Source organism: Pecten maximus, chromosome 1, assembly GCF_902652985.1.
Source record: "Pecten maximus chromosome 1, xPecMax1.1, whole genome shotgun sequence".
Lineage (NCBI taxonomy): Eukaryota > Metazoa > Mollusca > Bivalvia > Pectinida > Pectinidae > Pecten > Pecten maximus.
The window spans coordinates 13,838,638-13,853,776 of record NC_047015.1 but is presented as its reverse complement, the minus strand read 5'-3'; the positions used below and the strand labels follow the sequence as shown (position 1 = coordinate 13,853,776).

Sequence of the window (15,139 nt, the reverse complement as noted above, 5' to 3'; positions counted from 1 at the left end):
ACTTTCTGAGATTGTCGAACGCAATGTTCTTGCTTTTTCCTGAACGAGAATTAAGAATATAGCACACATAACTTGATCTTTCAGTAAAGATTTGTTTGTTGGCATTTGTCATCTTCAGTGTCCGTCTGCAAGCGGCTTCAATAGATAGACCTTAGCATTGGCCTAACACAAACAGCCTACTTCGCCATATTGAGCCAGCTATGTTGCCGATGATTTCAAATAAGCACCCTTTTCTATCATTTTTCATTGATAGAAATTACAATTTATTGGTACTAGAATATTTACAATAAATTGTAGGGGTGTTACGATTGGTATATTTATTTGTTTACTTGATGTTGATTTTCTTCCAAATTGGCGTTCCGTATGTTTAGCTATATTATTCAGCGGAATAATAATATGAGGGCAAGCAAAAAGACATCGGCAAATTTAAACTGGAATCAGTCAAGTTGAGAGAAAATGCAATAAATAGAATATTCATTGTTTTACATTTCATCATGTAAAGAGGGAAGTTTGATATTTTCACTCATGAATCAATATCCACCCTCTTTAAATGAAATATGAATACAACGTATTCATCACGAAGAAAGCATATCATGTATATACCAGTTGAACAAAGAGATGAACAAAGAACATATAAAAAATGTATCCTTCAAGCCAAACACGGAAAATATCTTAACTTAAGGGAAACAAAAGAAAAAACGTTATTGGCATATTACAGTAAACAACATGACTTTAAAATAATAGAAATAATGAGGGGCTAATTGTATTGGTTCTAGTTCGGTAATGAAAAAAATGATTATTATACATATTTTCATTTACTGTAAAAAAAATGTGTATCAAAATTGACGAAATCAGTAGGTGAATATATATATATATATATATCTCAAATTTATGAGCAATGACCGTCACGTGAACATTAGACGTTCCATGTGGTGATATGTAATACAAAACAAAATCATCTTTAAATCAACAAGACAGTTTAAACTTGTAAATATGAGCACTGAGAGAAACAGTATTTCGGCAGTATTGCCTATAGGTTATGATCGTCCAACAGGTCTAGTAAAATGAAGAAAAAAACTAGTATTCGGACCTATATGTAAATTAATGGAAAACGTATACATAACAATCTTAACATTTGGTCCGATCTTTATGGAATGTATCCTAAACTGGAATTATTGGTTCAAAGACATTTTAACTCCAATACGTGTCATTAACGCATCCCAAATATAATCTTTCTGATTACAAAGCTTCATTATAGTCCACAATTACCTTATACAGTCAAAACTCTAATCGCATAAGTAAGAATAACAATGGTGTGAAAAGGCTAGCATCCTCTTCCTCGAATGCTTTCTAATACTTGTTTCGGTTTAGAATATCATTCCTATGATTAAAGGCAAGATAAATTAATGTCAAAGAAACCATAATCATTTTGATGAAATTTAGTCTTTTGTTACAACAATAAGCATTATAAAGCAATCTGAATTTGTATTATTATATTATTACCTACATATTTCAATAACTAATTTCATGTAACGGACAGTATCGACCAAACAAATATAAACCGGCAAGCCAAATTTTTTATCGCTTACATATAACCAATGATCCTGTACAAGGCAGCGTTCCCCAATCATTAGTTCAAATCAGGATCATCATACGATTGTTGCCAAATTATCATGGAGTTGACAAATGGAAGTTGTCAGTAGTTTTTTTATCAAGATTCTGATAACAAAATACACCAGATTCATAAATAGGTCATTGTGACCTACTTTTTTCAATTTTTGACATTTTTCTTTCACTGAAGTTTGAAACCCTGATACTTCTCTAGAAGGAACTGTGAAATCCATTATTTTTACTGTAAATTGAATTTGTATGAACTTTAACAATGATAATTTCATTTGTCACCCTCACACAATTGACTACCAAAATGTCTATGACCCACAATAAAAAATAAATCTGATAATTGGAATAGCACGTCATATGCAGGTGACCTTAAAGTATCTGCATGCAATAGGGCCCAAATTGGAACCACTCGTTACTTCAACACACTATTAACAAAACAACATCATCAAAAACTGTAATGAAACTAATAGTCAAACCTTACCAGTGGAAAGATATAGCTAGCGTTAATGAACAAGGGGTACATGGGCCTTAACGGTCACCTGAGTTTGATATACTTTTGCAGATTTGATTCCCGCGACCTTGAATTTGAGGAAAATGTCGTTCATCCCAGCATGTTACAGCCCAAATATCAGGTTTCTAAGTGTGTTGGTTTTTCAATCAGAATACTTTCAAAAGATTTGAGCATATTTGAGTCAGATGTTAATAATGATCAAGGTCATCAGTTTGTTCGTTATGCAAAGTAGCATATTTGACTCCTATGACCTTAAATGAAAGTCAAGATCATCCATTTGAATACAGTTGGCGGCCGTTTATCCCAGCATGCTACAAACCGAATATCAGGTCTCTGGGCCTTTTGGTTATCAAAAAGTTGTTTGAAAATGTTTGCATATTTGACCGCTGTGACCTTGAATGAAGGTCAAGACCATCCATTTGAACACTTTTTGTAGCCCTTCAACCCAACATGCTAACAAACCAAATATCAGGTCTCTAGTCCGCTTGGTTATCAAAAAGAAGTTGTTAAAATATTTTAGCATATTTGCCCCTATGACCTTGAATGAAGAACAAGGTAATCCATTTGAACAAACCTGGTAGCCGTTTAACCGAGTATGCTAAATACCGAATATCAGGTATCTAGGCATCTTTGTATCAAGAAAACGTTGTTTGAAAGTTTTAGCTTATTTGACCCTTGTGACCTTGAATGAAGGTTAATGTCATCAATTTGAACAAACTTGGTAGCACGTATCCTATCACGATACAGACTCAAAATAAGGTCCCTAGGTATGTTGGTTATTAGGAAGAAGTTTAAAATGTAAATTGTTTATGCTGGACAAAAGGCGATTGCAATAAATCAACTGAATCTTCGTCTCAAGTGACCTAAAAATCCTTAACATCCATGTGTACTTTTATCAACATTAAATACATACTTACAATCAGCTTATTAAATCAATAAACTACTACTCGATTTAAAGCAGTAACATTTCTACAGCAGTGAGGAATCATAAATATAAGCTCCAAACACCATTAGAGAGATACAGGAAATATCTTTGGCGAATGACGTAACATTGTAACGAACATCATTTGTATTAATTGTATCAAGTTACATGTTTAAATATATTCAAAAAGCAATTTCGTCTATTAGCACTATTGGAAGATATATTCGGAACAATTTAAAATAATTAAGAAAAAAAAATATCTAGATAAAAAAAACATTTAAACAGAACAAATAGGAGTGTTTACACAATAACATGGGCTTTGAACGGACACACACTCACTTTCAGTCATCGAAACGTGCAGGAACATTGCGGTAACAAAGTAAATCAACCTTAGCCGATTGTCCTATCGATTCACATTCATAGTAGGTTTTGTCCTCTTTTATGATATAAAAATGATAATAGGTCGATGCCAGATCGAGCTCTAGTTTCAGTATTCTATGAAATATGCAGTATCTTATGAAATTTGACGTTGATTCAAATATGTTAAATACAATCAAATCAACTGAACAACGAGCCCCTAGATATTGGTGTCCAGATAAATGTGTATCACAATGGACACTGAATCCCTGCCCTTGTAATAAAAGCAACGTATTTTTCAACTGAGACATAACTCATTTAAAACTCGACAATGAATTCTGCATAGCTAACAACCTGACACCATGCACTTCGTTATACAGTATTCAATATCAAATGCACGATTCCCGTATTATAATGTAATCCTTTATTTTTCGCAAGTCATAATGACTTACATTGCTTTATTTTAAACTTCTATTTCTAAACTTTGTCGATGAGTATTGATATAAACATGGTTAATAATAAGGAAACTTTGTAGCATCACATGTCTGCTTTCCTCAAAAACATTAAAACATTCTTTTGTAAGTGAGGATTTTTTTCATAAAAACACGGCTAGGCATGGCAGGCTTTAAGTGACAAGCCTAAATTGACAACCCCTCATTTCCTAACCCATGGTCACCAAAACAGCACGTTTATTCACAGAACGCTTTTTTTCGGAACAGGCTTCACGTCACCGTGATGAAAACTCTTGGATTTTCCTCTCTGCTGCCAACAAATGCTCTGTATCCTCTACGCATTCTGCCGTAACAAAATCATTGTCCCACTCCAGATCTGTTGAATTCACAGGACTGTCTCTGCTTTTATGAACAACAGCTGTCACTAAATTTTCTTCTGTTGATGATCTGGTTTTCTTTTGAGGTACAACACCTGGAAAAGTATTAAGACAATACAGAACGTTCATAAACGAGACGTCTAAAAACTACAATTAACAGCGAAATATTAGAGATAAAACAGCATCCTAATTGAAATAAAATGAAACGAAACACGTATCCGATGGAAGTACCGACTGAAACAGGAGGCCCAAAGGAATCATATAGCTCACCTGAATATTTCTTTGACATAACACTACACTTCTACAGAAGAATTTCAAATAATTTGCTGCGGGCAATACAAAATTGATTCTCCTTCCCCAATCATGCGGCAGATATTTGGTCAAAATCCATTCAGACTTTCATGACAAGAAGCGATTTTTAGGAAAAGTTGACGGACGACCGACGCTGTGACACCCGTCCTTCGAACCAGGCGAGCTAAAAATCATATATGCACAAGGCAATTTTATGGTGGGACATATAAGTGCTATCTATCACCCAATTTACAAGTAGGAAGTGAATGTCTCTCTTTGTGATCGATCAGTACAGATCACTTAATGTATACATAGGAACTGGATGTCACTGTGATCTGTCACTTGAGTTACCATCGCAATTTGGGGGCCCCCTTTGTGATCTTCATACTGATTGATACATAGAACTGGAATCTATACATGTATGTTCTGAGATAAACTTGCCCTTACTTGGTTTCATTAATTCGAAATAAAATACATTTTATTATACATAACATGGTGTTAAAACGTTAGATTCCAATGCAATAAAATCGAGTCATTAGGATGAATGTACATGAATATGGCATCAATTCCGATATACGATAGCTTAATGTAATTGACAATACAAATACATACTGCTGAAATTATAATAGGACACCAGTATATTCGCAATCAATAAAGGTTATAGTATGCTAATTAATATTAACCATGAAGTACCTATTGTTATCTAGAATACGCAAAAGGAAGCCTTTTTTCTCGGCGCTATCACAAAGGGTCATCACAATAGTTAATACCTTGTCGAATTCGGGTCATGTATACATTCCGAGTGTAAATGAATTATGTTACTATTATTATTGATGAAACCTTATTGCTGTGTCACTATTTGGTTTCGACACTAACATCAATATATGTTTAATGATCAACACGGGACGGCTTTCATTTGATTTAATTAGTAATGCATAGATTGGAAATCAATTTGGCGTCACCTATTGTATTTATTCATTACAACAATGATATAGGTAGCAATGGTCAACGAACCTTCCTCGTGTTCCCACTCGAGGTCGAGAGACGAACCTTCCGTATGAGAACGGTCCCTCGTCTGAGTTGTCCCTGAACTATTAGAGCTTTGGCCGTCGGCTGACCCTATTGAAAGACACAATTTAAACTGCTGACGGAACATGTAATTTGTTCTCAATAACAGTAACCTTCACTATTTTTAACTTACTCAGTATGTTTATATTAATTTCCATTGTACATCTTTAAATATATCACTGCATACTTGTTTGTTTGATTCAGAAATGTTAGAAACAGATAAATATATGAGTTCGAAATATGGCACTCGGTCAGCGTTAAAAATAAAACATGAAATACTGACTAGGAAACAATCCTTTATAATTCACCAAAAGTGGGCGGAAGGGCTCATGAACTGACGGGATCTTAAATGCTATTGACAAAAAGTCACGATTATTCTTTGAATAATAAATTCCCTTTGAAAATAAACAAATACGTAGCCTTGTTTACCTTGTCGTAAATGCGCTGTTGCTTTATATGATCTGGCCTTAACGCTTGCTAAAAACATTTCAAAATCATCTTCCCCACCAGCCCTGAAATTTAAACACGTTGATGAAAACAAAACATCAAATATTCGACAGGCACGCACTTCCTCGTAAATTCGATCCAGTATAAAGAACCATCAAATGTTCAATTTTCGAATGAAAACGAATATATTTTGTCGAGTTCCTGCGAAAACAAATACACAATATAGTAAAATATATGAACAGTATTGCCATACGATCAGTCGTTCTTCATTTGTTTACTTTAATATTGATGCGCCTGAATTGTTTTCCAACACTAACAATTTCACTTGAAGTTTTATTTTTTTATTTCATTTTAATTAAGCAGTCATAAACGCAATGAAAATACATACACTTCCCATTCCCCTTCGTCATCTCCCAGCCAGGACTTCGACTTCCGGTTGGCATTTTTATCCCGCGCTGCCGCCTCTTTGGCCCTTTGTAATTTGGCTGTTCGAGCTGCTTCCCTCTTAGCTTCATAGAATTTTTCTTCTTCCATACGGAGCTCTTCTTCTTGTTGCGCCAACTTTCAAGTGATTATGAAGATTATAATTTATACCTTATACTAATAGTTAAATTTCATCCACTGTGAAGATAGTCATGTTATTGTTAAGATACTGAAAGGCTAAGACTAACGATATCTTTTTTTTTTGAAGTCCCACATTAAAAGCTACAGTCATCACCCGAATGTATATATCAAGTACTGATGTAATATACATGTACATAGTCAATAGCAGTGACAACATGCAAGGTCTGTTTGGCACAATAAAACAATGTCACATTTATAACGTGTATTACGGTCAATCAAACATGACAACAGTTCGATTTTCTTCGCCCATGTCACGATCAGACTAAGTTATAAAGGTACCGAGAACACAATCAGACTAAATTATAAAGTTACCCAGGACACAATCAAACGAAGACGCTATACAATTACCTAGAACACAATCAAACTAAAATAGAAAGTGACCCAGGACACAAGCAGACGAAGAAGGTTAAAAGTTACCAAGGACACAATCAGACAAAAAAATCAGACTAAGTTATAATGTTACCCTAACACATAGTGTGTACATCATAACACTTAGTCTGTACATCATTACACATAGTCTGTACATCATAACACATAGTCTGTATATCTTTACACATATTCTGTACATCACTGCAATAGTCTGTACATCATTACACAGTCTTCACATCATAACACATAGTTAGTACATCATAACACATTGTTAGTAAATCATAACACTTAAGTCTTTACATCATTACATAGTATGTACATCATTACACATAGTTTGTACATCGTAACACTTAGTCTGTACATCATAACATAGTCTTTACATCATTACACAGTCTGTACATCACTACACATAGTCTGTACATTACACATAGTCTGTACATCATTACACATAGTCTGTACATCATTACACATAGTCTGTACATCATTACACATAGTCTCTACATCATTACACATAGTTTGTACATCATTACACTTAGTCTGTACATCATTACACCTAATCTTTACATCAGTATGCATAGTTTGTACATCATTACACCTAATCTTTACATCAGTATGCATAGTCTGTACATCATAACACATAGTTTGTACATCATTACACATAGTCTTTACATCATTACACAGTCTGTACATCATTTCACATAGTCTTTACATCATTACACATATTTAGTACATCATTATACATAGTTTGTACATCATTACACATAATCTTTACATCATTACACATATTCTTTACATCATTACACATAGTCTGTACATCATTACACATGGTCTGTACATCATTACACTTAGTCTGTACATCATTACACATAGTTTGTACATCATTACACTTAGTCTGCACATCATTACACCAAATCTTTACATCATTATGCATATTTTGTACATCATTACACATAGTCTGTACATCATAACACATAGTCTTTACATCATTACACATAGTCTTTACATCATTACACTAAATCTTTACATCATTATGCATATTTTGTACATCATTACACATAGTATTTACATCATAACACATAGTCTGTACATCATTACACATAGTCTTTACTTCATTACACATAGTCTGTACATCATTACACATAGTCTGTACATTACACATAGTCTGTACATCATAACACATAGTCTGTACATCATTACACATAGTCTGTACATCATTACACATAGTTTGTACATTTTTACAGTCTTTACAGCATTACAGTCTTTACATCATTACACATAGTCTTTACATCATTACACATAGTCTGTACATCATTACACATAGTCTATACATCATTACACAGTCTGTACATCATTACACATAGTCTGTACATCATTACACATAGTCTTTACATCATTACACATAGTCTTTACATCATTACATAGTCTGTACATCATTACATAGTCTGTACATCATTACACATAGTCTATACATCATTACACATAGTCTGTACATCATTACACATAGTCTTTACATCATTACACAGTCTTTACATCATTACACATAGTCTTTACATCATAACACATAGTCTATACATCATTACACATAGTGTGTACATCATTACACATAGTCTTTACATCATTACACATAGTCTTTACATCATTACATAGTCTGTACATCATTACATAGTCTGTACATCATTACACATAGTCTATACATCATTACACATAGTCTGTACATCATTACACATAGTCTTTACATCATTACACAGTCTTTACATCATTACACATAGTCTTTACATCATAACACATAGTCTATACATCATTACACATAGTGTGTACATCATTACACATAGTCTTTACATCATTACACATAGTCTTTACATCATTACATAGTCTGTACATCATTACACATAGTCTATACATCATTACACATATTCTATACATCATTACACAGTCTTTACATCATTACACATATTTAGTACATCATTATACATAGTTTGTACATCATTACACATAATCTTTACATCATTACACATATTCTTTACATCATTACACATAGTCTGTACATCATTACACATAGTCTGTACATCATTACACATAGTTTGTACATCATTACACTTAGTCTGTACATCATTACACATAGTTTGTACATCATTACACTTAGTCTGCACATCATTACACCAAATCTTTACATCATTATGCATATTTTGTACATCATTACACATAGTCTGTACATCATAACACATAGTCTTTACATCATTACACATAGTCTTTACATCATTACACATATTTAGTACATCATTGTACATAGTTTGTACATCATTACACATAGTATCTACATCATTACACATAGTCTGTACATCATTACACATAGTCTTTACATCATTACACATAGTCTGTACATCATTACACATAGTCTGTACATTACACATAGTCTGTACATCATAACACATAGTCTGTACATCATTACAAATAGTTTGTACATTTTTACACATAGTTTGTACATTTTTACAGTCTTTACATCATTACAGTCTTTACATCATTACACATAGTCTTTACATCATTACACATAGTCTGTACATCATTACACATAGTCTGTAAATCATTACATATAGTCTATACATCATTACACAGTCTGTACATCATTACACATAGTCTGTACATCATTACACATAGTCTTTACATCATTACACATAGTCTTTACATCATTACATAGTCTGTACATCATTACATAGTCTGAACATCATTACACATAGTCTATACATCATTACAATAGTCTGTACATCATTACACAGTCTGTACATCATTACACATAGTCTATACATCACTACACATAGTCTATACATCACTACACATAGTCTTTACATCATTACACATAGTCTATACATCACTTCACATAGTCTATACATCATTACAGATAGTCTATACATCACTTCACATAGTCTATACATCATTACACATAGTCTATACATCATTACACATAGTCTATACATCACTACACAAAGTCTATACATCACTACACATAGTCTTTACATCATTACACATAGTCTATACATCACTTCACATAGTCTATACATCATTACACATAGTCTATACATCACTACACATAGTCTATACATCACTACACACAGTCTTTACATCATTACACGTAGTCTATACATCACTTCACATAGTCTATACATCACTACACATAGTCTATACATCACTACACAGTCTGTACATCACTAGACATAGTCTTTACATCATTACACATAGTCTATACATCATTAAACATAGTCTATACATCACTACACATAGTCTGTACATCACTACACATAGTCTTTACATCATTACACATAGTCTGTACATCATTACACATAGTCTGTACATCATTACACAGTCTTTACATCATTACACATATTATGTACATCATTACACATAGTCTATACATCACTACACATAGTCTTTACATCATTACACATAGTCTATACATCACTACACATAGTATATACATCACTACACACAGTCTTTACATCATTACACATAGTCTATACATCACTTCACATAGTCTATACATCACTACACATAGTCTATACATCACTACACAGTCTGTACATCACTACACATAGTCTTTACATCATTACACATAGTCTATACATCATTAAACATAGTCTATACATCACTACACATAGTCTGTACATCACTACACATAGTCTTTACATCATTACACATAGTCTGTACATCATTACACATAGTCTGTACATCATTAGTCTTTACATCATTACACATAGTCTATACATCATTACACATAGTCTATACATCATTACACATAGTCTATACATCATTACACATAGTCTATACATCATTACACATAGTCTATACATCATTACACATAGTCTATACATCATTACACATAGTCTATACATCACTACACATAGTCTTTACATCATTAGTCTTTACATCATTACACATAGTTTGTACATTTTTACACATAGTCTGTGCATCATTACACATAGTCTTTACATCATTACACATAGTTTGTACAATGTTGCCCTTAGTGTACCCTGATATATAGTCTGTAATAAATGTTGTCTGGTCATAAAGCTAAGTAAAGTACTTATCCAACTGATGAATACCACCTTATCTGATCGCTTAATGGAGTAACCATACTATTCACACTGATGAATACCACCTAATCTTATCTTTTAATGGTGTAACCTTATTATTCACACTGATATATACCACCTTATCTTTTCGCTTAATGAAGTAACCATACTATTCACACTGATGAATACCGCCTTATCTAATCGTTTAATGGAGTAACCATACAAATGACACTGCTGAATACCACCTTACCTTATCGCTTAATGGTGTAACATTATTATTCACACTGATATATACCACCTTATCTTTTCGCTTAATGAAGTAACCATACTATTCACATTGATGAATACCACCTCATCTTATCGCTTAATGGAGTAATCATACAAATCACTGATGAATACCACCTTTTCTTTTCGTTTAATGGAATAACCATATTATTCACACTGATATATACCACTTTATCTTTTCGATGAATACCACTTCATCTTATCGCTTAATGGAGTAACCATACTATTCACACTGATGAATACCACTTCATCGTATCGCTTAATGGAGTAACCATACTTATCCCACTGATGAATATACCACCTTATCTTATCGTTTAATCGATCACACTTATGAATATCATCTCATAACACAGCTTAATAGAGTTACAATACCAAAAATACTTATAAATTGTCTGCTGAAATGAGAAGGACTTACCGAAGGATTTACAAAGACACAAAAATAAACGCGCACTAAATGCTTATCATACTTTCTCAAGCAAATAATATATACACTGCTGACTACTAAAATTCACACAAAAATAAGGACAAAGTATATATATAAAAAAAAAGCATGAAAACAAGTGTTTCCTTCATACGTTCACTTGAAAGTGAGGGTATATTAGTCAGTTTCCAACACTAAACGGTACGCTACAAGAACTTCAGTAGATGAACTTATATTTCAAATGCTGATGCAATAAGCAGCTGAATTTACACAATATATTTCAGTCAATACTGATCATATTTTGATATGCGAGATGAATCATTACCATGCTGACACAAACAAAAGATAATTCTCGATGCATACCTTTTTATCAATTTTACGATCAAGTTCTTTTTGTTCATGCACGAGTTCGGTGTACTGTTTTGATGCTACTAGTTGTTTTTCCCTCTCTGTCACCAATCTAGCATGAAATCATAAACAAAACATGTGAAACAAAAAACCACAAACAATTTCCACAATCAAAATAACATGCGAATCTTCTGAAATAAATTATTAAAATCCATTATCATTGTTCCAGATGGGTTAAACAGGCTAATAATGTCAACACAAGATACATTTATCGATTCTGACAAAATCATTATCGTAACACCGACAGTAATATCCCGCTACTTCCCACCGTATTTAGAACAGGGTTTATATCTTAACCTTTGTGTATAAGTCTTGGAGTTGCTAATATTTTTGCCGTCTTTTCAAGGCACTAAAAATAGGTTATACCTTATATTCATTTTCATGACTCATTGTTGTTTGTTTAAGAGTAATAACGGGCACAGTTATAAAACGTTCACTTTACTTTAAATAAACATATTTAGTAATATATTATAAAAACATAGCAATCCATGAAGGCAATCTTTGTTTATGTCACAAGGTGTTGACAATTGTTATCAATGTATAGTCAACTTATAAAATGAGTATTCCATACTTCAGGCTAACCAATTATCAACAACAACACAATGGCATGTTATGTTACAAGAATTTCACATCCGTCATTTTAGCAAAGTGTTCTAAGTATGTATTTCCGTACATTGATTTGTTTACCATACCAATACTACTAGCCTACATGTTGACTTATCAGGGTTCCACAATAAGTACGAAGTATTTGCTTTTATTTCTATTATGTGGTGTTTTCGGTCTATTTAGATATTAGTTATTCGTTTGCTATTAAACATAAATAATTACATTAGATGATAATTTCTTGACATGTTGCATTCAAAATATCTTTAGTACAAAAAGGTGTCACACAACACCACTACACATACCTGTCCAATATATATGTGTACCAACCATGATTTAACCAGGGAGCTTAGATTAAAATTATGACAGCAATTTAAATTACAATTCTGTACAGCGAGTTTAGATTTAAATTCTGTCCAGCGAGTTAAGATTACAGTTATTTACAGCGAGTTAAGATTACAGTTATTTACAGCGAATTTAGATTACAATTATCTACAGCAAGTTTAGATTACAATTATGTACAGCAAGTTTAGATTACAATTATCTACAACAAGTTTAGATTACAATTATGTACAGCAAGTTTAGATTACAATTATCTACAGCAAGTTTAGATTACAATTATGTACGGCAAGTTTAGATTACAATTATCTACAGCAAGTTTAGATTACAATTATGTACGGCAAGTTTAGATTACAATTATGTACGGCAAGTTTAGATTACAATTATCTACAGCAAGTTTAGATTACAATTATCTACAGCAAGTTTAGATTACAATTATGTACGGCAAGTTTAGATTACAATTATATACGGCAAGTTTAGATTACAATTATCTACAGCAAGTTTAGATTACAATTATGTACGGCAAGTTTAGATTACAATTATCTACAGCAAGTTTAGATTACAATTATATACGGCAAGTTTAGATTACAATTACCTACAGTAAGTTTAGATTACAATTATGTACGGCAAGTTTAGATTACAATTATCTACAGCAAGTTTAGATTACAATTATCTACAGCAAGTTTAGATTACAATTATGTACGGCAAGTTTAGATTACAATTATATACGGCAAGTTTAGATTACAATTATCTACAGCAAGTTTAGATTACAATTATCTACAGCAAGTTTAGATTACAATTATATACGGCAAGTTTAGATTACAATTACCTACAGTAAGTTTAGATTACAATTATGTACGGCCAAGTTAGATTACAATTATCTACAGCAAGTTTAGATTACAATTATCTACAGCAAGTTTAGATTACAATTATGTACGGCAAGTTTAGATTACAATTATGTACGGCCAATTTAGATGAATACTAAGGTACATCAAGTTTAGATTACAATTATATACAGCGAATTTAACTTACCTTTATATACAGTGAGTTAAGATGAATTATGTACAGCGTGATTAGATTATAATTATTGACAGTCAGTTTAGCTTACAATTATCTACAGCAAGTTTAGATAACAATTATGTACGGCAAGTTTAGATGAATACTAAGGTACAGCAAGTTTAGATTACAATTATGTACAGCATTTTAGATGAATACTAAGACAATAAGTATTAAGCATTAGACAATTATTACAGCGAACTTAAGTCACATATTACAGTATTTAGATAATTATGTACAGCGATTTAGATCACAATTATTACAGCGATTTAGCTTATACAGAGTTTAGATATAATATAAATTTAGATGAATTATGTACAGCGAGTTTAGATGATATAAAAATAATATGTACAGTCGAATTTAGTACAATTATGTATACAAATTAGATAATTTGGTACAGCGAGTTTAGATTATAATTATGTAAGCGAATTTCGACACTAAATTTTAAGCGAATTTAGTTCAAATTTGTCAGAGTTAGATATAATCATGTACAACGAGTTTGATCCATATTATGGCGAGCTAAGATAATAATTATGTACAGCGAATTTAGATCAAAAGTATGTACAGCGAATTTAGATCACAATTATGTACAGAGTTTAGATAATAATCATGTTCAGCGAATTTAGATCACAATTATGTACAGAGTTTAGATAATAATCATGTACAGCGAATTTAGATCACAATTATGTACAGAGTTTAGATAATAATTATGTACAGCGAATTTAGATCACAATTATGTACAGAGTTTAGATGATACTAAAAAAAAGTAATAATGTACAGCGAATTTAGATCACAATTATGTACAGCGAATTAAGATCACAATTATGTACAGCAAATTTAGATAATAATTATGTAGAGCGAATTTCGATCACAATTATGTACAGCGAATTTAGATCACAATTATGTACAGAGTTTAGATAATAAT

General features: G+C 32.2%; 1 protein-coding gene across 1 annotated transcript in view; it reads right to left on the bottom strand.

The window, feature by feature from the left end:
- Window positions 1–2,611: 2,611 nt before the first annotated feature.
- The window catches only part of LOC117325626 (AP-1 complex-associated regulatory protein-like), a 44,476-nt gene continuing 31,948 nt past the window's right edge, over window positions 2,612–15,139 (bottom strand). Inside the window, exons 5-9 of the mRNA XM_033882003.1 lie at window positions 12,172–12,268; window positions 6,434–6,606; window positions 6,028–6,110; window positions 5,545–5,649; window positions 2,612–4,334 (exon numbers count right to left, since the gene is read on the bottom strand). Coding sequence (XP_033737894.1) covers window positions 4,138–4,334; window positions 5,545–5,649; window positions 6,028–6,110; window positions 6,434–6,606; window positions 12,172–12,268 — 655 coding nt within the window. The 3' untranslated portion in view covers window positions 2,612–4,137. The remainder of the gene's footprint in view (window positions 4,335–5,544; window positions 5,650–6,027; window positions 6,111–6,433; window positions 6,607–12,171; window positions 12,269–15,139) is intronic.